At 34.8% G+C, this 26,387-nt stretch overlaps 1 protein-coding gene across 3 annotated transcripts; it reads left to right on the top strand.

Moving 5' to 3' along the window:
* The first annotated feature begins 1,739 nt into the window (after nt 1–1,739).
* SEM1 (SEM1 26S proteasome subunit) lies at nt 1,740–24,936 on the top strand. 3 transcript variants are annotated; one of them, XM_060304633.2, is made up of 4 exons: nt 1,742–1,937; nt 18,871–18,964; nt 23,531–23,615; nt 24,735–24,936. In XM_060304633.2, exons 1-3 carry the CDS (start codon nt 1,862–1,864, stop codon nt 23,568–23,570), a joined length of 210 nt encoding a protein of 69 aa, XP_060160616.1. In that variant the 5' UTR covers nt 1,742–1,861; the 3' UTR covers nt 23,571–23,615; nt 24,735–24,936. The 3 variants fall into 3 exon arrangements, with proteins under 3 accessions (XP_060160614.1, XP_060160616.1, XP_060160615.1); XM_060304631.2 differs by lacking the exons at nt 23,531–23,615; nt 24,735–24,936 and adding an exon at nt 19,574–19,682 and having other exon boundaries at nt 1,740–1,937; XM_060304632.2 differs by lacking the exon at nt 23,531–23,615 and having other exon boundaries at nt 1,744–1,937.
* Nucleotides 24,937–26,387: the final 1,451 nt, after the last annotated feature.

Raw genomic sequence — 26,387 nt, 5'->3', positions numbered from 1 at the left:
AGGGGAAAATCATTATACTGCCACTGATTTTGTTCTTTTGCTAAGAGTTAATACAAACGTCATCACATATCAGATTATATAATAGGCCCAGAAACTAGAATTTGAAATTCTTGACGTCTTGGTCAAAAATTTTATAGTACTTCAAAAATTGAGATATACGTACTTCATGTAACATAAAATTAACCATTCTGAAGTGTACACTTCAGTGGTTTTTAGTATATTCACTATGTTTTGCAACCATCATCACTATCCAGTTCCAGAGGGTTTTTATCACTCCACAAAGAAACCTTCCACCTACTAGCAGTTAGCAAATCACCCCTTATCCATCTCCTAGTAGTCATTAATGTTTCTGTTTCTTCAGATATGTCCTTGGGAAAATCTTTTATCTCTGCACAAAATGGCTGTCTCAGATCTGTGATTTGTTTTTTATTCTTTGCTGCCTAATCAAACTGCCCAAAACTTTACCTTGCTGTGTGGGTTGTCAGCGGCATATGTAATATGTACAATAGAGGGCATAATAGAGAGTATGAAACTCTAAGAGATCTCATTGTCTACATTTACTTCCAGTTTTAGATCTTCCTCATCTTTTCTTTCATTAATTTGGTATTTACTTATATAACATGCCAAATTACACATACTTTGAACTTAATTTGAAGACAGCTAATGTTTTCAGTAATCAGTACAAGTCAAAATAGTATTATAAGAACCATCTTATTTTTTAAAATTTACATCTAATTATATGTTCCCAAATTCTGGCCCAAATTTGTGCTCTTATTTAGTTGCTCCATTCTCTGTATGCCCATACACTCTGTTCATTTCTCAGATAATTTTATTTTAAAATAGAGATTCAAATGTGTTACTATGTTTCATTGTGATTTATCTGTTTACATGTCTCTGAGTGGAATATGAACTCCTTGAAGGAAGGCCTTTGTCTCCGTATGTTTGATTTTCAGCACAGTGCCTAGTACATGATATAAGTTAATGTTGTTGAATGAAGGAATGGGATTTAAATATACAAACGTATGTATCAAAATTTACAATAATACCCAATTATGTATCTATATATTACACACTATTCCTCTATTATACTACATATACATATACCGTGTCAAGTTTTATGTAGTTCACAACTATATTCAAAATGAATTATTTTGAACACCATAAAATGTTACATATATCGAGTTTTACACAGTATTATAATAACCTCTAAACTAGTTATTACACACACACACACACACACACACGCAGCACAGTGTTTAACAGGTTATTTACCACAGCTTAACCGCGGGACAGAAGAACACTGAACAATGGAAAAGCTTGGAGATTAAAGTCAGGCAAACAAATCTGCTTTTGGGTTGTCTAGCAGTACCTCAGTGACGTACGCTATTTCTTTCTGAGTGATGTGGAGACATTTAATACCATGTTTAGGGAACTGGTTTAAGGGTGGAGTTAATCTAATTTAAGGGCCTGGCACTTGGCAGGCTTTTAACGAACTTTAGCCGGTACGTCATCCCTCAGCCTAAACCAAGTAAAGGAGGGTTTTTTTTCCACACGTTATGAGTCTTTTCCAGTCACGGAAACCTACCCTGTTCTCAGTTTGTCAAGTCAGAGGGTCCGCGTAAGACGGTAAACGCACAAAATAATCCACCTTGCTAACTCTGAAGGGCTGCTAAACCCGCAGGAAGCGCTGGGCGGACCTCCAGTATCCCAGCATCCCTCGCGCTATCCCGTTGCTCTTCTCCCGCGTCTCTATGATAGAGCCGGCCTGGGAGGCTGCAACGGCGGTGGGGGCTGTGGTAAGGCGAAGTGAGAGGTCCAACTTTCTTACTGGACTGAGAGGTTTTGGCCGCGGAGGGTCGCGATGTCAGAGAAAAAACAGCCGGTAGACTTGGGTCTGCTGGAGGAGGACGACGAGTTCGAGGAGTTCCCTGCAGAAGGTAACCGGCTCGCCCGCGGCCTCTGGGCCGCGCGGACAGTGACTAAGGCCTCTGAGTGGAGGCGGCGCGGCTGGAAGGGCTCGGCCGGGAGGCACCCGCGGGAAGTCTGGACCCCCGCTACTGGCTCTCAAGGCTCTGCACGCGCGACCCTCCACGACCGACTTCGGGTCGAGGTGTCACGGTGGGACTCACCTCAGCGGTGAGGCTAAATGCCTTCTGCTTCCTCACTGGGAGGAGCCACGGGGACCCTGGTTGCCTAGCCCGGTGTCCGGGATGGTGGGGCCTTTTCCTCTTCAGCCCGGGTACCGCCACCTCGTTCATGTCTACATAATCCCTTTTCCCTTTATTTATTGTTATTGTTATTATTATTTGTTTTAGCAGTCTTCCTTTGCCTTGAACCCTTCCAGAATTAAATTGTTGTTCCTAGTTAGGCCGATGCTGCCTACATTTAGGACTTAACATATGAAGCCTGTTAAGTAGAACGGGAGGATCAGGTGTTAGTGCTTAATTCCCGTTATTGCCTTCCTCTTGTTCCTCATTAATTTTTGATCACTTAACTTCAAACTAACATAAGTTTAAGGATTTATAAGACCCTAAAACGTCTACATTTTTATTAGCTTCATGGTTACCAAGAGGAACTTTAGTTTTCTCATTGTAGATAACAGCAAATAGCTAACATTGTTTGGGTGGTTGCTTGTCTGAGTATTTTGCTTCTATTAACTTAATTCATTTTCACAAGCCTAGTAAGTAGGAGCTGGTATTTACATTTTTCAGATAAAGAAACTGAAGCTTGAACAGTTAAGAAACTTGCCCAGTGTCATGTAACTGGCTAGAAATGATGGACACCTGGCCCAGTTGACACTAGCACTCTTAAACTCTAGCTGTACTGCTTCTGTTTGTTAGATCATTGTTGCCAATCAGGGTTTCAAAATTGTTGGTTTTATCAACTAATTGCTATGCGTGAGGTAAACATTTATCTTATAAGAAAAGGAGGTTACTATTGGGTGACCTTTCTGAAGGTGTAGGAAGAGAACTGTGGTTAATGGTTACAAATCTGTTACATTAGTTACTGCTTCACCAAAATGGTCCTGAGTTGTACTCCCTCATGATCCTACTGTGCATAAAGCCACAAAGCTGTAACATTTGTTATTTTTATTTATAGTGTACTGGGTTGTTTAGTGGAAGAAGACCTTGGAGCACATACTACACAAACTCGTAAACTAACCCAAAGCACATCTATTTTCAGTTCTGGGATTCATTATGTATTGTGGGGAATGTTTTTGGTTTTGGTAGTGGATTTATCTGTGCAGACATGTTTTCTTGATCTCACTTTCAAGTTGGTTCATAATCCTCCAACAGTGAGCTATGTAGTAAAAAACTGGCTTGAGATCAGGATCTGCTTCTAACGCAAACTTCATATTTGGTATAGTTAGCGTTTATTGTTTATCATATACAAGATACCATGTTAGGCACTTTATCTACATTATATAGTCTAATTATCACATCTCTGAAGAAACTGAGGCTCAGAGATTTTAAAAGCTTGCCATTAAGTGGTCGTCAGGATCTGATAGGTCTTTCTGAGTCCCCAACCCAAGCAAACTTTAACCTGAATCCCTAACGTTTAGCAAAGTGCCTGGCACATGGTAGATGGTCAGTAAATGCTTGTCGAATGAGTGAACCTGTGTTTAAAATAAGTAGTCGAGAATTGACTGCTTAAAAAGGACCTAAAGATAACTGGGCCTGATGATACATATGATGTTTCAGCAACTTTCATTTCATCAGCTTTTGCAGAATATGTAATTCTTGTACTAAGTTTATGTTGGGAGCATCAATTTGTTCAAAATGTTGGTAGTTACATAGTAAAAAAAAAAAAAATCTCATTAAAGTTAAAAGGAAAAGCAAAGAATATTTTTTCTGAAGACAGGCCTCCCACAACAGACTGGTTTATTATCATAAGTAACTCACCATTTATTGGTCACCTTACAGAAAATCTGTCATCTTCAGGTTTGAATATGTAGAACCTCATTCATTCAGGAGATTTTCTATTTAGAATGAGCGGTAACATTTGAAATGCTTTTGCTTGTTTAGGTTTTTGTGTGTTTCTTCTCTGGTTTTTCATTCAGACAGGTAAAGTTGGAGAAGCAGTACTTTGAAACTGGCCTGTTTTGAATCTTTCAGTATTTGAGTTTTCAGATCAGTTATTAGTGCCCTGAATTACCAAGTCCTTTGCCTTCTTTGGAGATTCTTTTTCTTGTGATTGTCTTTATGGTGAATATGCCATTGACAAACTCACAAGTAGATACAACTTAAAATTGCCTGTAATCATCTAATCAATCTAGGGGAGGTCTTACTTTCAGTGGCCCATTGGGTCTCTGTGTTTCAGAAAGTGAATGATGTCCATTGTCTAGGGTAGCTTGCAGTTAAGAGCCTGTTACATGAAAGCATTACTGAAATTATGTATCCCTGGTTTGACTACAGAATTGTATATTTTTTGAGGGTGTTGTTGCTACATCTTATTCCTGATAAGAATTTGTTTGGTAAGATGTCAATTCAGTCATTATAAGGAAGGGGAATTTCTGTTTTGAAAAGGAAACTAAGATAATGCGTTTTCATGGAGGCTTCATTGTTTCTTCTGAATAGCTCTTCAGTGTGAGGTGTGACGTGTGGGGTGATTTTCTGAAGGTGCAAAGAAACAAATGCTCCTTTTTTATCATTTGGACTGTGGATCTGTGTTACATTGGCAGTTCCTCACAATTCTAATTGGTGGGTGTGTGATCTGGTCATTAAGTAGGAACTGTTAAAAATCATGTTTAGGATCTTTGTGAATTCTGCAACTTCTTGACTGTTTAAACTCATTGACTATCAGATTTGTTGGAAGACACTCAACGTTTTGGGAATGATTTAATATAATTTTGGAGGCTTGGCATGGTTAGAATTTTAGAACTGGAAAGCAACTTAAAAGTCTTGAGAAGCTAGAACTTGTCAAGATCATACAGCTAGGTTAATAGTAGTAGGGTGGGGCCTAAAACTGAAATACTCTATAATTTATTTGAAACGTCAAACAATTTTTCAAATCAGACATATATTGAAAAGGTATTAAAATATTTTCATTAATCTCATTTCTCTTACAGTTAGAAGTGGATGAGAGTGAAAATGGGAAGAACAAGTGGGCCTTTAATTTCTTTTATTCTGTTCTTCCTATGCCAGAATTGAGAGATTTCTTTCCTTTTTTTGAGGGAAAGAATATTTAAAATGTACCTGAGTTTGCCTTCAGAAGCAATGGTGTTTACAAGAGAATACTATTATACCAAGTAGTTTATAATTTTTCTATAATCACTGGAACTGCTGTGTTATCTGAAGCAGACTGGTGGTTCCCTAATGCTGCTAGCATTCTGGAATAACTGAGGCACTCTCGCCTGTGCCTATCAAAGTAGGACATCTTATAGTGGTTCTTAACCAAGGAAGTATTTTGGGATATCACATTCACTTGTCAAGTAAGAAAGTAAAATAACTGCCAGCATATAGTGGGTAAAGGTCAAGGATTTTAAATACTTGCTATGCATAGACCAGTCTTGCACAAGGAAGAATTGTCCTATGAAAAATGCCACTGAGAAATATTTATGTGCACTTTGGATACCAACTGGACTAAATCCTCAACAAAAGAGTTCCTTAGAATCTTAAATGTAAAAGGTAGATACAGTTAATACTGACTATGTCAGATACTGTACTAGTCAGTTTACCTAGAGCCAAAAGGGCTTTGGTATTTTCAGTTATTAAATGTAATATAGTGGACACATAAATAAATAATAATGTCACATATTTAAATTATGTGGTGGTAGCAAGAAATGAAGAATTCATGTTACTAAAATCTTTTAAGAAAAAAGATAAATATAATGAATGGTAAAGTGCCTATTTGATGTCCATTCATGGTAATCATATGCAAGAAGAAAATTTTTGAGCTCCAGGATAGAATAAGCATGATGAATCTAGGATCAGACCTAGGTTCAAAATCCACCATCCATCAACTTTGTTTTCCCTCAAAATTCACAATTTTATATGTTGTAGAATATGAATACAACAGAGAAGTCATTACCACCAAAAAGGTAACAAACATATCCATCACCCCCAAAAGTTCACTGGTGTCCCTTTATAATAATCTCTCCCTGTCAGTCCTCTCCACATCCCTTCCCATCCCCAGGAAGTCACTGATCTCCTTTTGACATGATAGATTAATTTGCGTTTTCCAGAATTTTATATAAATGGAATCAGACAGTATCTTTTTCCTCAGGCATCTTACACCCAGAATCATTATTTGGAGATTCATCCATGTTGTTGCGTTTATCAATAGCTTGTTCCTTTCTCTTGCTGAGAAATATTCTACTACATGGATATACCACAATTTGTTTATTCTTTCACTTTCTGATGAACATTTAGGTCATTTCCTGTTTTTTTTTCCAATTACCCTTTTTTTTTCCCTTACAAATAAAACTACTATGAATATTCATGTAGAAGTCTTTGTGTGAACATATGCTTTCATTTCTCTTGGTTTAGCACCTTGTAGTGAAATGACTGAGCGGTACAGTAGGTTTATGTTCAACTTTAAGAAACTGCCAAGCTGTTTCCAGTGTAGTTATACATTTTACATTCCCACAAGCAGTGTATGAGGGTTCTAGTTACTCTACGTCTTTGTCAACACATGGTCATTTTAATTTTAGACATTCTGATAGGTGTAGTGATATCTCATTGTGCATCAGTTTTTAACTTGTCGACTTGTACTAGTTACTTAAATCCTTTAAAATATTTTTGCAGCAAAATATGTAGGATAATTGTACAAGTAACTGCTTATTTAAAATTTAAACCTATGAAAAGTTATAAATTAAAAAGTGAAAGCACTGTTTCTCGCCAACTTTCCCCAAAAACATTTCTTATGCTCCAGTATAATCACTGTTAAACAGTTCTTTCAGTGTCCTTCCTGAATTTATATATATGTATACATATATATATTTATTTGTGTGTGTTATATATCCTCACAAAGGACCATATTACATATACAGTTTTTCTTCTTTTTACATTATATATCTTAGATGTGTGTTCACATTAATATGAACATCTACCTCATGCTTTTTAATAGTTGTGTTCTACTAGTCTACTGTATGCACAATAAATAATCTATAAATATCTATTGATATCTAGGTGGTTTTAGGTTTTTTGCTTATTTTTATGTTTTGTTTTTTTCTGTTACAGAATATGTTGCAGCAAATATTCTTACGTCTTACATCTTTGTTTTTGTTCTTATTTATAAGATAAATTCTTAGGAAATTGCCAGATCAAATTGGCAGGTTCATTTTCATTTTTTTAATATAATTTTTATTTTGAAATAATTACAGACTTACAGAATAATTGAAAGTACAATACAAACAACCTTTTTTTCCATGAGCCAGCCTGATGTTCATCACCCCTAGATATTTTAATGTGTATTTCCTACAAAGACATAACCTCAGTACAACCATCAAAATTGGAAATTAACACACAGATATATTACTGTCATTTAGTCCATAGGTCCTTTTCAGGTTTCTTCAGTTGTCTTAATAATGTCTTGATAAAGAATCATGGATTACATTCAGTTGTCATATCTCTAGTCTTCTTTAGTCTAGAGCAGGTCTCTGTTTTTGACTTTTGTGATTTTGACACTTTTGAAGATTACAGGCCAGTTATAGAATGTTTCTCAACTTGGATTTGGCTCACGTTTATATATGATTCGATTTAGGTTCTGCACCTTGGAGGGAATATCATAGTAGTGATGCTGTATTCCCATTGCATCCTGTCAGGTGGAACATGATTCTCATTTATTCCATTGCTGCTGATGGTAACTCTATTAAGGTAGTGTCTGTGAGACTTTTCCATTGTTAGATTACTGATTTTCCCTTTGTAATTAATAGGTATTTTACTAGGAGGGACTTTGAAACTGTGTAACCACAGTTTTCCATTCATTATCAAACTTTCAATTTATTCATTTGTGTATTTATATCAATATAGACTCATGAATTCTCATTTGATGGGTTATAATTTGTTGCTATTATTTATTTTGATATTCAGATTGTCCCAGTTTGTACATGGGGAATCCCATCAAGCTGTCTTCTGTGACCTTTTGACAAGTCACCATTCTTTGTGCATTTCCTAGCATTCTGACACAAGTAGGTATTCCAAGCTAATCTTATACTTTTCCTGTTCCAGTCCTGGAATCAGCCATTCCTTTGAGGTGCATAGCTTTCAGTGGAGAATGATATTTGGAAAGTAAGATCTTACCTCCAGTTGTGCTGATGGCTTTTGGGATGCTGTCAATGGAAGGAACTAGGAAATAGACAAATGTATGTACATATATACATCTATTTATGTATGTGTTTGTATAAAACCATGAGTTCACATAGGTATCTCTAATTTACAGTTCAACACCACAGGGCTCATTCTAGTTTTTTCCCTTTCCACATTTGTAACTTTCTTCCCCAGCAGTGAGAAACCTGGCTCCCATTATTGTAAATATTGGGTCATTGTCTATTAGGTCATCCTCCTCCCTAACCAATGTTTGTTGTCCCCTACACCCACAGATCCCCTCCTTATCTCACTTTGGCTTCAACATTCTATGCTAGGCCACTGTCACTTCTCCTTACTCCAGCATTGAATGGTTTCTTGACTCTGTCCTGGCTATGACACACCAACCACACAACACTGCCCCTCCACAGGAATGCCTTCCTGGCTCTGCTTGGGCTCTGACACCTCATTCAGGACCAGGTGCATTTTGAATTTTGACATATTCTCAAATTACCTTTTACAAGGGTTACACAAATTTCCATCTACAGGTCACCTTTTACCTGCACTCCATATTAAACATTTTAGTCATTACAAACCTGAGGGATGAAAATGGAATCGCATCATTTTGATTTGGATTGATTTCTTTGAGCAAGATTGACCATTGTGTTTTTCCTTTGTTACCTTCTTAATCCTCAGTTCCTTCATGTAATTTGTGGATAATAATCAGAGTCATGTAACGATTGTATGATTGTATTAGTCTGTTTGAGCTGCCATAACAAAATACCATAGACTGAGTGGCTTAAACAACAGAAATTTATTTTCTCACAACTTGTAGTTTGGGAAGTCCGAGATGAAGATGTTAGCCTGTTCAGTACCTGGTGAGGGTTCTCTTCCTGGCTTGCAGACTATTGCCTCTCATCATGTCCTCACAAGGTAGAGAAAGAGAGCTCTCTGGATTCCCTTCCTATAACAACACTAATCTCATGAGGACTCTACCCTCATGACTTCATGCAACACTAATTGCCTTCCAAAGGCCCCATCTCCAAATACCATAACATTGAGGGTGGTTAGGACTTCCTCATATGAATTTCAGGATTGGGGGACACAAACATTCAGTCCATAAGAATGATATATGTGTAAAATGTGTAGCATAGAGTTTGGCACAAAGTTGGTATTCTGTGAACATTAGGCTCCTTTTTTTCTCCCTCCTAATCTACTTAGGGATTTGGATTTTGCATGATGTTTGGTATTTATTTAATTTGAACCATTTTCAACAAATATTTTGTAATTTTAGATGTATCCAAAATTAAGCTTGTTGAGCTTGAGGGTTATTTGATTATTTTTTTAATATTAAAAACTTATAAATTAAAAAATATTGTCAAAAGTTTTTCCAAAAGTACTTTAAAAAATAGTTTGATTATTCATATAAAATACAAAGATACATAACACAGTAGTATGTATTGTTTAAGGATGCATACAAATGTACAAGAGGTATAAAGAGACACAGTGGAATGAACCCCCCCCCGCCAAATCAAGATATTAGTGCTTGCCAGGGGGTTGTGAGTGGTGTGACTCAGGATATTAAACAGTAAAAACTACTTTGAAAAGCTATTTGATTACTTATTTAACTGGTTCAATGGAATGAAGAAGCATTAAGCAATTGTGACTGGTGTTCATTGTTACGTAGTAATGTTGTTTTTAAGCATAACTCATTGAAAGACATGAACAGTGAAAACAATGAAGGGAAATAAAAGTTTCAAAAACTATACTTACACTCTTCTGAAGTATTAAAAATTTACCAGATATCTTTTTTTTCCAGTTTTGTGCTCTGTTATTGATGTAATGCTTGGTAGAAATGGTATCTTTATTCTGCAACCTGTTTCTCTTTTTACCTCCATCACCCCTTAAGTTTCCTTGGAGTGATTAGCCCATAATAAATGATTTATTCTTTCGATATATGTTTGTAGAGTGCTTCCTATACACCTGGCACTGAAAGGTGCAGAGCGAGAATGATTCTAGCTGCTGTTTATCGGTACAAAGTGCTTTAGGTACATTGTTTTATGTAATCCTCATAGCAGCCTTATGACAGCTTTATACTTGGGGCTCAGCAAAATAACTTACCAAGGACAAAGTTAACTAGAGGCTGCACAGAGGCAAATTTGACTCTTTAGATAGATATTTGTCTTTGGACTTAGTGATATAAATGTCAATGGAGATTAGTAAGTTTTCATGCCAGACTTGAGCTTTTTAGTATTTTGCAAGTGCTTATGCTAGGAGGGGGCACTCCAAGCCTTTCTCTCCCCACACCCAAGTAAACCAGAACACTTTTGCTTTTGACTGTCTTTTTCTGTTGGGTTTCTGGGTAAGATTTCACTTGGTTTCCTTCCAGTGGAAGCAGGTGGTGGTGGTGGTGGTGGTGGTGGTGTGGGGATTAAACCACTGATAGTAAAGTGCAACAGCAGCTGAAAAGAAGGGGAAATTATTTCCAGTTGTGTACCGCATGAGGCTGCAACATTTGAACAGAGCTTTCAAAAGGTAGAAGTGTAGGAAAGGGGTTTCCAGAAAAAGGGAAGAGGAGTAGATGCTTGGAGGTGGAAGATCAATGTGTATGTGTATTTTATTTGGCTGTGAAATAGTAGTTGTAATTACACAGGTAGTTTGGAGTCTAATCATGGAAAGCTTTAAGCCAAATGACCACTTTGGACTTGATCCTTAGGTAGATGAGACGTGGGGGGGGGGGCGTTGTTTGTTTGTTTGATATGTGTATGTTTCCTTTAGGCAGTAGGCAGTTTAGGAAAAATTAACCCAGCAGAATTTGAAAGGATAGAAAGTCAGGGAAGCTAATTAGCAAATTGTTGAAATAGCTTAGGTGAGGACTAAGGGCCTGAAATAGGTTGTTATTAGGGAAGAGTGATGCAAGAATTACAAGGGAGCTTTGGCAGCTATTTTGATAGTAAGAAATCAGGGATTGTGATTTTGCACTTGCATAATTAATGGAAGACCGATGGTTGAGTTCACATTGGATACTCTTTCTTTTTTTTTTTTAATTAATTTATTTTTGGCTGCGTTGGGTCTTGGTTGCTGTGCGCGGCCTTTCACTAGTTGCGGCAAGCGTGGGCTACTTTTCATTGCAGTGCGCGGACTTCTCATTGCAGTGGCTTCTCTTGTTGCGGAGCATGGGCTCTAGGCACGCTGGCTTCGGTAGTTGTGGCACGCGGGCTTAATAGTTGTGGCTCGTGGGCTCTAGAGCGCAGGCTCAGTAGTTGTGGCTCATGGGCTTAGTTGCTCCGCGGCATGTGAGATCTTCCCAGACCAGGGCTTGAACCTATCTATGTCCCCTGCATTGGCAGGCGGATTCTTAACCACTGTGCCACCAGGGAACTGTCCTACATTGGATACTCTTGCCTCAATAATATGGAGGATCAAAATGAGAGAATCAGTATGAGTGTAGGGCATGAGTGCTTGGAAAAGATTAGAATAACTAATGGCTTTGAGGAATTTTATAGAATTAAAGAGAAATAAAAGCACTAATCAACCAAGAGAACCAAAGTCAGCATGTTTGTAGTGGAATCATTCTGATATATAATATATGCGCACACACACACACACGTGTGTGTGTGTATAAGTCGTTTTGGACCGCTGTTTCAGACTCAGAACCACAAACAACTGAAAGTTCACCAATAGTTTGGTAGCAACATCGTTTAACAGTTGCTTTTGGTTGTTTGCTCTGAAGTACCCCACTGACATGTTTGGTCCTTGTTGGAGAAAATATAAGTATAGTACAATGGTGCTATGCTAGTAGTGATTTCTTAGCCACTGAATAGACATTAGATTTCTAGGGTATATAGACGTTTTTGTATCATGATAACTTACAGAAATGAAATTTTATAAAAAAATTTTAATCTGTTTTATACAGCTTAAGCAGGAACATGTGTAAATTTATCTCAGAATGACTAGATTTAGTGTGGCTTTATTATCATATTTATCAGTGTAATGGTGCTATTTGCAGCTATTGCTGTTTCACCTATAGCGGTGAATGTACAATTTAGAACTTTTTAGAACTTTCCTTTGTTTGTTTTATATTTTTCTTCATGTAATGTTCTGTATATACATGCACATTTTTTATTTGAAGCAACTTTGTTGGAGATTAGTTTATTTATATTCAGAGTAGCTTTACTGTTAAGGAATGAATGAGAGTTTGATTGATGCTCCTGAAAATCGCTTTAAAGTAGAACATTTGCAACCCTATTTGGTATAAATAGAATTTCCTCTTTAGTTTTCTCCAAAGTGGTATACTTTATACTTTTTAGAAATTTCATAAGGTATGTTGGAGGGTGGGGGAGAGTAAGTACTTTGAAAAACATTGAGAGAGAACCATTTTTCACACTTAAATGTTAAGGTGATACTTAGATGAAGTATGTGGGATCTTTGGTAACTCAGATTTGTGAAATTTAAAGCTAGTCCAAGATGTAATTCTCACTGGCAGATGTGAACAAAGTCAAATTTGGGGGCAAAGTCTCAAATAATTTAGAATTGCTAGACACTTATGTATTAGGCATCTGTTATTGGTTATTTCCAATTCTGACTTCTTGAAATATGGTAATTTTTTTTACCAGTACACATCTGGAGGCCTGCACACTGAAGTAAACACAGCTGTGGTTATTTAAATGATTAATCACAATCCTGGCAATGCATTTAGTGTTGAAGATAAAGTGTGTACTTTATAGTCATCTACGTATTGAAGGAAGACATTAGACATAAATCAGGTATCCTTGTTTGATTTTATTATTTTGCCCTTTTAAAAAAAAGCTGTTTCTGGGTTTAATGCTTTAAAAGTAAGTGATTAAATAAAATTGCATGGTTAACAGTGCAGTGTTATAATTGAAAAGTAAAACACAGTTCAGAGATGCTTTGCAAGAGAAGTCTGCCAAATCCAGAGATTACAAAAGTCACATGTTTTTTATGTTCCCCTTCATTTAGTTGAGTTTACATATATTGTAGTTTATATATATTGTAACATGTATAATATGGAGGACTTATAAGTGTTGGAAATAAATTTGGGGATGTTATACCCTATCACTTAAACATTTTACGTAATATAGTTCAGTACATTCGTAGTTAATAAAGAAAATCTTTAAAGTTTCCACCTAAAATGGATTATAGATTCTGGTTTGTCTTTGTATGCTCAGTAGTGTCATAATTGTAAAATGCTGTATAATAATACGAATGAAATACAGAGCTACTGTCATGAATCTTTTTGTGTGTGTGTTCTACCTAAAATCGTTTTTTTTTTTAATTTATAAATTTATTTCTTTATTTTTGGCCGTGTTGGGTCTTCGTTGCCGCGCGCGGGCTTTCTCTAGTTGCAGCAAGTGTGGGCTACTTTACGTTGCAGCTCGCGTGCGGGTTTCTCATTGCGGTGGCTTCTCTTGTTGCAGAGCATGGGCTCTAGGCACACTGGCTTCAGTAGTTGTGGCACGTGGGCTCAATAGTTATGGCTCATGGGCCCTAGAGCACAGGTTCAGTAGTTGTGGCGCACAGGCTTAGTTGCTCCGCGGAATGTGGGATCTTCCCAGACTAGGGCTCAAACCCGTGTCCCAGGGAAGTCCTCTACCTAAAATCTTGCTCATAATACTGTTTTCCCTCCATTCATGAGCCAGTTTATTTTTCTTGGGACTTTATTTCTTCCTTCTTCCCTTTCCTTTCCTTGCCATTAAAGTAACATGAGATGGTTGTTACCAGAGGGAGAGATACTTGATGCTTATGCTAAATGATCATCAGAATTCAACTTGATAAACTAAAAATTGTACCAGTTTTAAAATTTTGAAAAAGATACTGTTCAGGGACTTACTTCCCTGGCAGTCCAGTGGTTAAGACTCCACGTTTCCTCTGCAGGGGACACCAGTTCAATCCCTGGTCGGGGAACTAAAATTCCCACATGCTGCTGCGAGGCCAAAAACAAAAAAACAGAAACAAAAAAAGACCGTGTTCAAACTCGTATTTCCCATATTACATAAAGAATTTGATTGTTTTTTTTCCCCTAGCCTTTATGGAGTTAAGGATTGGACCTCCTACAAAATAAGTTATTGAAGCTGTTACGTTTCTTGTTCTAGATTCTCTGAGACAGTAGGGTACAAATTAACAAGTATGTTTTTTTAGTCTCTTAAAGTTAAAAGAATTAAAGTCAACTTGAAGGTATTTGAATGACATCAGTATTAACAATATTGAAATCAACTTTTTTTTTTTTTTTTTTTTTGGCCGTACCATGTGGCTTGTGGGATCCTAGTTCCCCAGCCAGGGTTTGAACCTGGGACCTCAGCAGTGAAAGCACAGGGTCCTAACCACTGGACCACCAGGAAATTCCCTGAAATCAACATTTTGAATCAAGCCATAATTAGATTAAAAGTCCTGTGGGCCCTGTATTTTTATTGTTCTGGAAAGGGTAGGCTTACAAGATTAGCAGAGAAATGTGAAATAAATATTCTTGTTTTTTATATTTCTAACTTCAATCTTTTGACATTTTATTTCCTTAAAAATTTAGGAAACTGGTTAGTTAGAAGTGGTTCAGGCTGATATGAGGCTTGGTGTCTTAGAACTTTAAAGTTCAATTGTGACTTGAGTTATGTCACCTTCTTTACTCAAGAGCATATTATACACTTGTAACATATGCAAATTATTTTGTGGGACATTAAGCTCTGTTAGATATCTTTATAAAGATTCCTTAAAATATCAGTGAAACAAATATTTCGTTTGACAATTCTTATTTCTAGGCTCAACCCAAGTATATTTAAAGTCTAGGATTTGAGGTTGTGAAATAATGGTAGAAAAAAGTTAATAAATATTTTCTTGTAAGACAGTCTTCACTTTCTGTTTTTTTGGTAGTGGTAATGGTGGTGGTTTCAAAGCAAAGTGGGGTATGCTATACAGTGATCTCTAAGGCTTTCTCTGTTTCCAAAATTCTGTAATTTTAAATAATCTTCAGTCTTAGCCATTTTATAAAAACTTGAAGTATAAAGCCAAACTTTGCTGCATTGTTGTAATGATATAGTTTTATGTGAATTTTTTATACTGGAATGTTTAGTGTCATTAAAACAAATCAAGAAACAAAAACTCCTAAGCTGTCCATTAATATTATTAGATAGCTCAGAACTGTAGGTTATAGGAAGACTGGAGGGAATGGGGAGGAATAGCATGATTCACTTGCTATAAAAGGAATAATGGATTGCATTTTTCCATTATAATAAGTTCAAGGTACAAGAATCTGAATTTCTATGATTTGAAGTGTTTTATTTAATTTTAATTTAAAGAATTAAAATCATGTAGTTGATTCTTGATGATTTAGTATTAGGGAAATATATCTACTTTTTGAGCCCCTTTTTAATTTAAAATCTGATCTTAGCCTGCAACCTGTACCATCTTTACATAATGTTCCTCTCTTGTATACTTAATGCTTCAGTTTCTGCCCCCTTTATTTTTGCCTTAAAGTAGTTCCCTTCTTTCTGAGATTTCCCTGCTCTTAGAAAAACAAAAAGAAAATTTGTGTACAACAATGTACATATTAAACAGTTTATTATTGATTGCAATGGCAATATGAGAATAACAGTATTGTTTTAGCCCTATACCTAATGATTAACTCTTGACTTAACTAAGTCACTTTGCTCGTTTATAAAAGTTCAGAAATGTTGTTTTTTATCTTTAGCTTTGGAAGTAGATATACTATCTTTATTTCTTTTTTTTAATTTCTTTTTTTTTTTTTGGCCACACCGGCTGGCATGCGGGACCTTAGTTCCCCGACCAGGGTTTGAACCCGTGCCCCCTGCATTGGGAATGTGGAGTCTTACTTACTGGACCACCAGGGAAGTCCCCAGATATACTATTTTTAAAAATTTGGTTGCATTAGCTTTCTCATCACTCTTCCGTAGACTATAGGAAATCCTAAATGTGATTTCCTTTACTTTAACTTCTTAATCTACTCTCATTAAAAACTATAGGTGGATTCATAAGTAGAATAAAAGTTTTCAGTTTGAAAGGTACTTCTATAAGAAAGGAGAACATGTAAGGATATCTGTAGCCCAGTCAGCTTAATTTTGAGATGTAATTAATACTTAGTATTGTTAAGTATTACTACTGTTGAGGACCTCAGAGAATAGTATAGGATTTGAATTTAGATCATTACAATATTTCCGTTTTGAGAATAATAATATTACTGGGAGATATAAGAACATTTAGGCCAATAAAAATCAGTATTTTTGATTATTGAAAGTTATTATTAATGAATATACATTCACTACCCTATACCAATGATTAAAGTTGAGTATACATTTGACTGAGCTTCCTAGCAACCTGAAATAAATTGCCTAAGAGAAACTTTCATCTTTTCAGGCACTGATATCTTAAAGAAATTTCCCACATGATCTCTCTTCAGGGAGCATTCAAACAGATGATCGCAAGTCTCAAAAGTATTCTTAGAGTAAATACAGTTGAGAATTCTACACGACTCATTCATAATACAAGATATTGTTATTCTCTTCCATCTTGAAATATATACTCTTGACTTCACTGAAACCACACACTGCCCTCTGTTTTCTTGAGATTGACCACTCAGAGGAAGGGAACTTGAGAAACGTAGTTCCATTTACACAACATTTTTTTGAGTGTCTACTATGTGCCCAGTACTCAGCTATAGACATTAGAGTTGCAAATTTAATAAAATGTGCTTCCTACCTGAATGTTTTGCATAGTTACTTACAGGAATGGTGGTCATTTTGGGCATCAGTGGAAGAGGGTACAGACTGTAAGATTGGAGAGGAGGGGACAGAAAAAAGACCACAATAATAGTCCATGAAAGGAATAATCCCTCCTAAATTAACATAGTGGCAGCAAGAATAGGGAGGAGGAGACTATAACTCTGTAGATTCTTGAGCTGAAATCAAAAGGATATAATGAATGGTTATGAGAGTTGAAGGAGAAATGATAGCTAAGCTGCCTCCCAAATTTCTGGTTTGGGGGGACCAGGTAAATGGAGGTACTTTCTTATATTCTTAAATCATGATGTTGACATATGGCATTTAAAATTTTTTGTTAGATACATATGTAACAAATATAATACCCATATGAACCATTGTTGAATACCTTTAAATCTATATGTGCTTTATAAGAAAAGCCTAAATCATACCTTTTCTTATTGACTTCTTTTTTTTAAAAGATCGAAATGTTCTTAGCCATGTTTCTAATAAGTAATTACTAAGATGAAGCTACTAGGACACATTTAAGAGCATGTGTAACTCATGCTTACTGTTTTTGGAGGGGAGGGATCAAGCAAAAGTACACAAGGTCTGATTTAGAGTTCGTTGCATCTTTCACAACCAACTGTCGTGCATATGCACAACAGGTATTGTTGTGGCTTAAGAATACAAAGGTAAATAAAAGAGTTTTATTCTTAAGGAGCTCAGATACTAGTAATGGACATAGGCATATAAACTGATAAATATGATTGTACAGTATGTAGGTGCTGTGATAGATATACACAAAGGAGGGGACCTAATCTCTGAAGGAAAGGAAGAGAGGGAATCAGGAAAGCTTCCAAAGGTGATTTCCATACTGGTTTTTTAAAAACTAGTTTTCTCAGATTTTAATTTTGAAACTTAACCCTATAGAAGTTTTAAATAAAGGACAAATGGGGGGAGTGTAATGGGTGAAGGCATCAAAAGATACAGACTTGCAGTTACAAAAATAAGTCATGGAAATGTAACGTATAGCATGATGACTATAGTTATTAATACTCTATTGCATGTTTGAAAGTGGCTAAGAGAGTAGATCTTAAAAGTCCTGATCCAAAAAAAAAATTTGTAACTGTTGGTGACGGATATTAACTAGACTCATTGTGGAGATCATTTCTCAGTGTATACAAGTATCAAATTATGTTGTATACTTGGAACTAATATAATGTTATATGTCAGTTATACCTCAAAAAACAAGAAGGCAACAAACACCCATGTTTCATCAGTTGTTAACATTTTGTCATATTTACTTTATTTCTATCATATGTATGATAGACATGTATGATATAAAATATATTTCAGAAGCATTTACAAGTAAACTTGTCAACAAAATGACACATGATTCTTAAATATTTCGGCATGTGTGTCTTAAAGAATAAGGACATTCTCTAACACAGTTTTACAACCATGTTTAAGAAAATATTTGGTTTACTTTTTGTTATCTGAGTATGACTTGTCTTTTTTTATGTTTAGCAGTTTTGAATTCCAGGCCGGTATCGTCCTGCTACTCAACTTACTTTTCTGTTATTGGTGCTGTGTTTTGAAAGATTGTGTAATAGACCTTATAAAAATTATCAGCAAAGTAAATATCCTCCTGAAGTTACAATAAATTTTCACAGCAAATAGAATTTTTTGTATTAACTACTGTTTTAGATCTGCAAATTCAAGAATTGAGAAAACAAGATAGCATCAATTGAGATTTAAAGAGGAAGATTACCATTTCTCATAGATATGGTTTCAGATGTTTTGAATTGAGAGAGTTCAGTAGCAAGCTTTCTGAAGTTTTTGTATTTATGGAAATAATGTATGAGAAATATTTAAATGGCATCTGTTTCTGTTTTTAGACTGGGCTGGTTTAGATGAAGATGAAGATGCACATGTCTGGGAGGATAATTGGGATGATGACAATGTAGAGGATGACTTCTCCAATCAGTTACGGTAAGTTTTAAGCCAAATTTTTATATAGCTTAGTATTAATTGTAAGTATGGAATATGTAACTTATATATGACAATTGCCTTTGAAATAGATTTTCGAATTATGAAAAGTAAGATATATTGCCTCATCTCCTGTGTTTCTAAACATGAATACTTTGTGTAATTGCGTAGAACTTTTGTTCTTTCTAGTCTCTTTATAAAAGTAGTTAACTAGAAGCATATTTGCTATTTTTTTAAATCCTTGTAGGTTTAATTCTGTCACTGTTAATTTTCTATCAATATTGAACAACTCAGCAGAAATTAGAATCATAGGGTGCTCAGACCCAATGTATTGGTGATTCTCAAACTGGAATGGAGAGTGAGGTGTTGGGAGTGTATTTTTCCATATTCATGTACAAATCTACCTAAAATGATTGGTTGATTGATTATCAATCGATTGAAGTAAAATTTATATAATGTAAAAATCGTTTTAAAGTGTACAATTTAGTGGCATTTTGTATATTCATAATGTCATACAACTATCATCTGTATTTAATTCCAAAACATTTTCAGCACCCTAAAGGAAACACCATATCTATTAAGCAGTCACTCTGCATTCCTCTCCTCCTCCAGCCCCTGGCAACCGCTGATCTGCTTTCTGTCTGTGGATTTTCCTGTTCTGGATATTTCATATAAATGGTATCACATGAATGATCTGTATGTCTAGTTTCTTTGACTTAGTATAGTGTTTTTAAATTTCATCCATGTTGTAACATGTATCCGTATTTCATTCCTTTTTATGGCTAAATACTGTTTCCTTGTATACATAGGCCACAGTTTGTTTATCCATTCATCGGATGATGGACATTTGGGTTGTTTCCAGCTTTTGGCTGTTGTGAACAGTGTTACAGTGAACATTCATTTACACGTTTTTGTTTGAATATCTCTTCAGTTTTGTTGGGATTTAGTGGAATTGCTGGATCATATTGCAATTCTGTTTAACTTTTTGAGGAATTGTCAAACTTTTCCACAGCAGCTGAATAATTTTACATTACTACCAGCAATATAGGAAGTTTCTAACCTCTCCACATCCTCGCCAAAACCTTTTTTTTTTTTTCATTTTAACCATCCTAGTGGATGAATTGGTATCTCATTGTGGTTTTGATTTGCATTTCTTTAATGATACTGATGAGCTTCTTTTCATGTGTTTGTTGTCCATTTGTATATCTTTTTTGGAGAACTATCTGTTCAAGTCCTTTGCCCATTTTCAAAGTTTGTCTTTTTGTTGTTGAGTTGTAAGAGTTCTTACTTATTCTGGCCCTTATGGGACATATTATCTACAGATATTTTGTCCCATTCTGTTAGGTTGTCTTTTCACTTTCTTCATAGTGTTCTTTGCACAAAAGTCCAATTTATCTACTCTTTTAAGAACTCATTGCCAAATTCATGGTAATGAAAATTTATCCCTATGTTTTCTTGTAACAGTTCCAGAATTTTAGCTATTACATTTAGGTCTTTGATCTATTTTGCATGAATTTTTGTATATGGTGTGAAATAGGAGTCCAACTTCATTCTTTTCCATGTGGATATCCAGTTATACCAGCACCATTTGTAGACAATTCTTTCCTCCCTAATTTTGTTTTGATTCAACCCATACATTATCTATCTTGGCCACAAAGATATCTGTGTAAACTATCATTTGCTTTGCTCAAACCATGATATAGAAGTTCTATTGCAATCTTTTAATTTCCTAGTCTCTAGTACATTTTTCTAAAAAGTAGTGAGATAATTTATACTAAATTTTTAAAATTTATTTTTAGTAGTGGTAAGTAGCTTTTGTTCTAAACTGCATTTTTTTATGGGCTCAAAAACCCTACATTCAAGACTTTTTAGTATTTTGCTGGAAACTAATAACAGTTTTACCCATCTCATTTCTCCCCTTTTTGGACATAGTACAGTTTGCCTTTCACGGTTATTCTGGCTCTTTTACAATTCTCCATGATTTCTCAAAATTGCTGACTCTCATTTTTTTCCTTCTTTCAGTACTCTGAGATGTAATTATTCAGGCCTTGAAACTTTAAACTACTTTAATGTAGTTTGGAATTATCTCATCTGTCTTAATTTTCAATTTTGTCTTAATGGTGTTGTTTTTCTTTTTGCAATTTTATGGACAAGATAGAGCAGTAGCTGTTGAACAGTAATCTTGCTTTTTCTCTAAAATCTATTCTGAACATTGAATCTCTCTCTTCTCATTCTTCTTTAGCCATATATGGCTTTCAGAAGCCCTTTTTGTTCTTTTTACAGATCTCATTCCATTCTGGGATTAAATTAATTCTATGTGTACAAGTTTTTGCCACTTTCTTTTTGTATTTATTTTAGGTTTATTTATTTTGCCACATCAGAGAAAACCTTGCTGCTTTTTTTTAATGCATCCCTTCTTTTCTTTCTCATTATAAACATATGCTGTTAGAATACTTATTTTCAGGCCTTACAACTCTGTTGATCCCTATTTTGTGTTTTGATTTTAATCATGTATCAGTTTTTTCTTTTTGTTATCTTCTTGAAATTTTTAAAGTGGAAGCCAAATGAGTTTTCTTCCTTTGCTATTCAGCATAGTCAGATTCCTCCCAAGTGGGTTTTGGGGTGAGGGTGTTTTTCATTAGTCAGAAAATAGCACTTTTCTCTTAACAATTAAATCAAGACATTACTGAATACTTTGGTTTTATTAGGGGACTTTTAGTAGTAAATGTACTGATAATTGGATTTCTTGTCACTACTGCGTCTTGCCTTTTTGTTGGTTTTGGAAATAGAACATTATCCTTATATTCTTTGTGGCTTGTTGGTTTTATAATATACCTCCACAGTGCTCTTATGTTCTATGTTATGTTTCTGCCTTTAGGTTTGTGGATTTTTGTATGTGTATAAATCTTGATACCTCCATTAGTGAATGAGATTTTTCTTTTTATTTCCCTATTTGTGTTGTGAGTTTTTCTTTTTTAAACAAAGTTTTTGATGTATCATTAGTGCTGTCAAGTAGAACTTACTGTAGTTATGGAAATGTTCTATAAGCTGCACTATCCAGTACAGAAGCCACTAGTCACATGTGGCTATTAAGCACATGAAATGTGGCCAGCACAGCTGCTAAACTGAATTTTTAATTTTATTTAATTTTAATAAATAGCCACATCTGATTACCATATTGGACAAAGCAGCCTCAGATAACATTTATATTCTTGCTTTTAAAAACTGTCTTGATTAACAAGTCTCCTGCAAAGATGTTCTTTTCAGTCTTTGTAAAATGCATCGAGGCCCTTAATGTGGTATTATAAACCATGGTAAAGAACATGTTTTGTTTTGTTTTTTTGGCCGCGCCGCGCTCATCTTTCAGATCTTAGTTCCCCTACCAGGGATTGAACCCGGGCCCGGGCAGTGAAAGTGCTGAGTCCTAATCACTGGACTGCCAGGGAATTCCCCAAAAATGTTTTATTGTTTTCTCATATGATTGAGTCCTAATTCCATCTAAATTTAGAGAGGCAGTTTATACTCTAGAGTCAGTCAGATTCCCTGAGTTCCAGCCCCTATCTGCGTCTTATTTAGCTGCATGGCCTTGGCAAGGACTTAGCCTTAAACTTTCCATGTTTCTCTTTCAGTGTAATTTACCTTCAACAAGTAGAAGTACAAAGAAGGCCAGCAATGTTTCCATGTAACTAAAGATCATTCTGTTTTTACTGCTTTTGAAACATTTGTTTATATACGTATCAGTAGAAATAGGTAGGATTATGAGATTTTTTGGACCTTTATCACATTTTACATAAAAATTCCAAAAAGCCAATAATTCCTGATTTACCATGTCAGATATAGCCAATGTCACATAGCAGAGTAGTTTCTTGGGTAATAAGAGTTCTGAAACCTACTAGTGGCTGTTAGTCTTATTCTTGTTTTGTTGTAAAAGGAATGCTGCTGTTTTTGTTTCAAATAGTGTGTATTCACTATGTGTGCCCTATGATATCTTTCCAATTGTGCTGGATTTCTTTACTTTTTCATCTCTGTTGTATTTTTCCATTCAACAGGCTCATGATATTAGTGTTTTTGTGTTGTTTTGTACTTAGTGGTGTTCATTTATTTTCCTTTTGGTTTCTTACAAGTCCTGAATTCTACCAAAGAACTTTCATCTTTTCTAAGAATTTAGCTAATTGAGAAATATCTCATACTCTCCTTTGTGTTTGTAAACAATTTATAAATGTAATTGGTCACCACCTCCTGTCATGAAGACAAACAGAGACACAAACTCGGATGGATTTGGTGACTTATTACCTAAATCTTAGGTTGAATTTTAGGGGTTTTTTGTTGTAAAATAAGAGAAAATGAATAATCTACAATGATTTTGTTAAACGCAGCAGAAGTATTGTTTAAGAAAGTTTAAAATTATCTCCATTTTAAATAGGAAACATGAAAGACAGGTATTATAATCTTTAATTTCCTGGGGAGGAGAGGACAAAGGAAGCATTTTAGTTAAATTTAGCAAAGGAGGCGGTAGAGTCAGAAACTTGTGCTGATCTCTTGACTCCTAATCCAGTGTTTTACCACCAGCCCATACTGTCCTCTACACCTGAGCAGAAGACAAAGATGATTCATATGAATAAGCTCTGGCCTTAATATTATTCATGGACTTTAGGTCAGTATTTGTATTATAAATATCTAAAGATTTTAAGGAAGTGAAGGAGTTTGGGGAAATGAATAATAAATATTATACATCGTTCCTACCATGTATTTTTTGCATCACATTTACATTGGATAGTGTGATAGTGTCTAAGCGAAATTATGCTTGAGAACAAATGTCTTTTTATCTTACATGTAATGGTGTAATCATGCTTAACATTTGTACAATTTTATCATAGGTTGGTCCTCACATAACTTTATTGTGAACTTTTGATAAAATTCTGATTTTATAAAATCAGAATTGTGGCAGAAAAGTTGCTGGTGATATTTGGAATGGTAGTTTAAATAAGTGATATTGATTACAGGGCTAAACCTTTTTGTGCAAATGTTTATACAAGGCAGATCAACAATTGCAGTTGACATTTTCAAAGTATGACTGCAATTTCAGGTTGAAAAAATAAATTATAAAAAGTATCTTTTTAAAGTGTTTATGTTTATACCAATATATATTTTTGAGATTTTTATCCACATTTAAAGTTAGGAAAGTAAAGTCTTGTTTAATATTTTATAACTTATTTATTATATTTAGCCTATATATATTTAATACAGAATAATTTTCACACACGCTTACATTTGATTAATAATTTTTGATTTGTTTAGGGCAGTATATATGTCAGTATGAAAAGCGATCTGTTTATTGTTTATGTGTAAATAACAGTATTGTAATTATAAAATCTCTAAAAGTTTGATAGTGTCTAGTGTTCTTAGCCATATGGTTAATGATTCTTAAAATTTACGTTTAAATATTATGAACAGAATAATTGTACAGTATTTGGAAAATATCAATAATTCCCTCACATTTCTTCCATAAATAGATCAGAAAAATAAGGAATATAAAACATAAGTTTACTAGTGGGAAAACAAAATTTTATTAGCATTATGTGGATTCACATCCAGTTTCCTTCTTATATAGATTTCTTTTTGGGGACTAAAGTAAAGCTATTTGGTAGTATTTTAAATTGATGTTTAGGCTTATTAGCTCAATTATTTATTGTGTTATTTCTAAAAATCATCTGTTTCTTTAATTTATCATGAAGAATGTCTAGTGATGTTGTTCTTTTGTGTTTCTTTATAGAGCTGAACTAGAGAAACATGGTTATAAGATGGAGACATCATAGCATCCAGAAGTGCTGAAGCAACCTAAACTTGAACTGTTTACTAAATTCTAGAGCAGAGAACCCAGGATGGGACACTTAATAAAAAAAAAATGTTTATTTCATTACCTCCTTGGATTTATTTTTGTTTTTGTAACACACAAAATAAATGTTTTGATCTAATATTGGTTTGGTTCAGAAGTCTTGATCTTTTGACTCTCGTCATTAATTTTCTCATACTATTTGTGATTTTTCCAGAGCTTTATTATAGACAGATAGCAAAATTTCCTATTAATGAATTTTTTTTTTTTTTAAATGTTAACTGAGGCTCCGAGAGGTTAAATGATTTGAGGCCAGAATTCATCTGATTCCAAATTCAGTACTTTTCTTAAACCACATAGACTAAATGTTGGTCTTATTTATAAGGTACTCCTTTTTAAGTTACATTTAACCGTAATTTCATCTGTATTTTGAAAGCTTAGGCATTTACTGACATTTCTAAGGTGACCCTTCAAAACCTGTGTTTTTAAAATATTAATCATTTTAAATTGCTGTAATTAGTTCCTGAGCCATTAATAATATTAATAGTTGATAAAGTATTATTAGTTCTTAAAATCCAGAGTGGTTTGATCACACTTATAAGAATGATGTCTGTGTCAAAACTGGGTAAGTGGGCTCAAGATGCTTTGTTAACATGTGCATATTCTCAGATACTACAGAACAGATTCATTTAGTACAATTAAGTTTCTGCACAGTGATTACTGTTTCTACATCTACTTTTGTGAAGGGGGAGATTTAATTTGATTGGTAAAGGATTCTTATAAGACTTAGAATGGGGCTAATATATACAGTTTTAATTTGGAATATTTTCAAACTTGAATGTGTTACTTATTTAGAAGTAGAATCATTGGTACTGTGGAGTAATTTAAAATCTAAAAGTTATGTAACATGATGTAGTATTGACACCAAAATAGGAGTTGGGCACCTGAAATATAATTTAAGGTATGCCTCGAAATGATTTTGAACATAAATAAGTTTTCTCCTACTAAGACAAACATGAATCTGCCTTGCCTACCAGGCAGGACTACTGTATGATCAGATGGAATAAAAAATAAGAAAGAACTTTGAAAATTATAAAAAAAAACTTACTGTTTTAATCATATAATGAAGCACAGGCAGCCATACTAATGTAGCATTTGAAGAAATATTCTGATGTATATTTTCTCAGTATTCTGGTAAGTGGTTTACAAGGACATTGTTAGACCCCATACCACCTTGACAATGTCAGATTAGTACCCAGAGGTATGGCCACTTCATATACCTTGAATTTAAATTGGTGAGGTACCATTCTGAAACCTCACAGGAATTGGGCAGAGGTTTTAATGGGTTACCTCTAGTTTTTCAGTGTTTTGTCCTTAATAAGTTTTCAAAATTTAGTTTAGGTGGCTTTCTCTGTTAAGGATTGAATACCTGAAAATTGATAGTTGGCATCAGGATGATGAAGCACATCATTGGTAGGAAGTTAGACTAGCCAGGCAGCTGAAGAAAATTATTTTTATGGGATTTTGCAGTTAGTAGATATTCTTCAACTTTTGATCTTCACAGTGAACCTGTGAAGCAGACAGGAAGGGCCT

This window comes from Globicephala melas, chromosome 9 (assembly GCF_963455315.2).
Source record: "Globicephala melas chromosome 9, mGloMel1.2, whole genome shotgun sequence".
NCBI lineage: Eukaryota > Metazoa > Chordata > Mammalia > Artiodactyla > Delphinidae > Globicephala > Globicephala melas.
This window is presented reverse-complemented; position numbering and strand designations above follow the sequence as displayed.

Coding starts and splice junctions, on each gene's coding strand:
- SEM1 (XM_060304631.2), top strand. CDS start 1,862: ATGTCAGAGAAAAAACAGCCGGTAGACTTGGGTCTGCTGGAGGAGGAC. Junction 1,938..18,870: donor CGAGGAGTTCCCTGCAGAAG/GTAACCGGCTCG, acceptor TTCTGTTTTTAG/ACTGGGCTGGTTTAGATGAA. Junction 18,965..19,573: donor GACTTCTCCAATCAGTTACG/GTAAGTTTTAAG, acceptor CTCCTCCTCCAG/CCCCTGGCAACCGCTGATCT.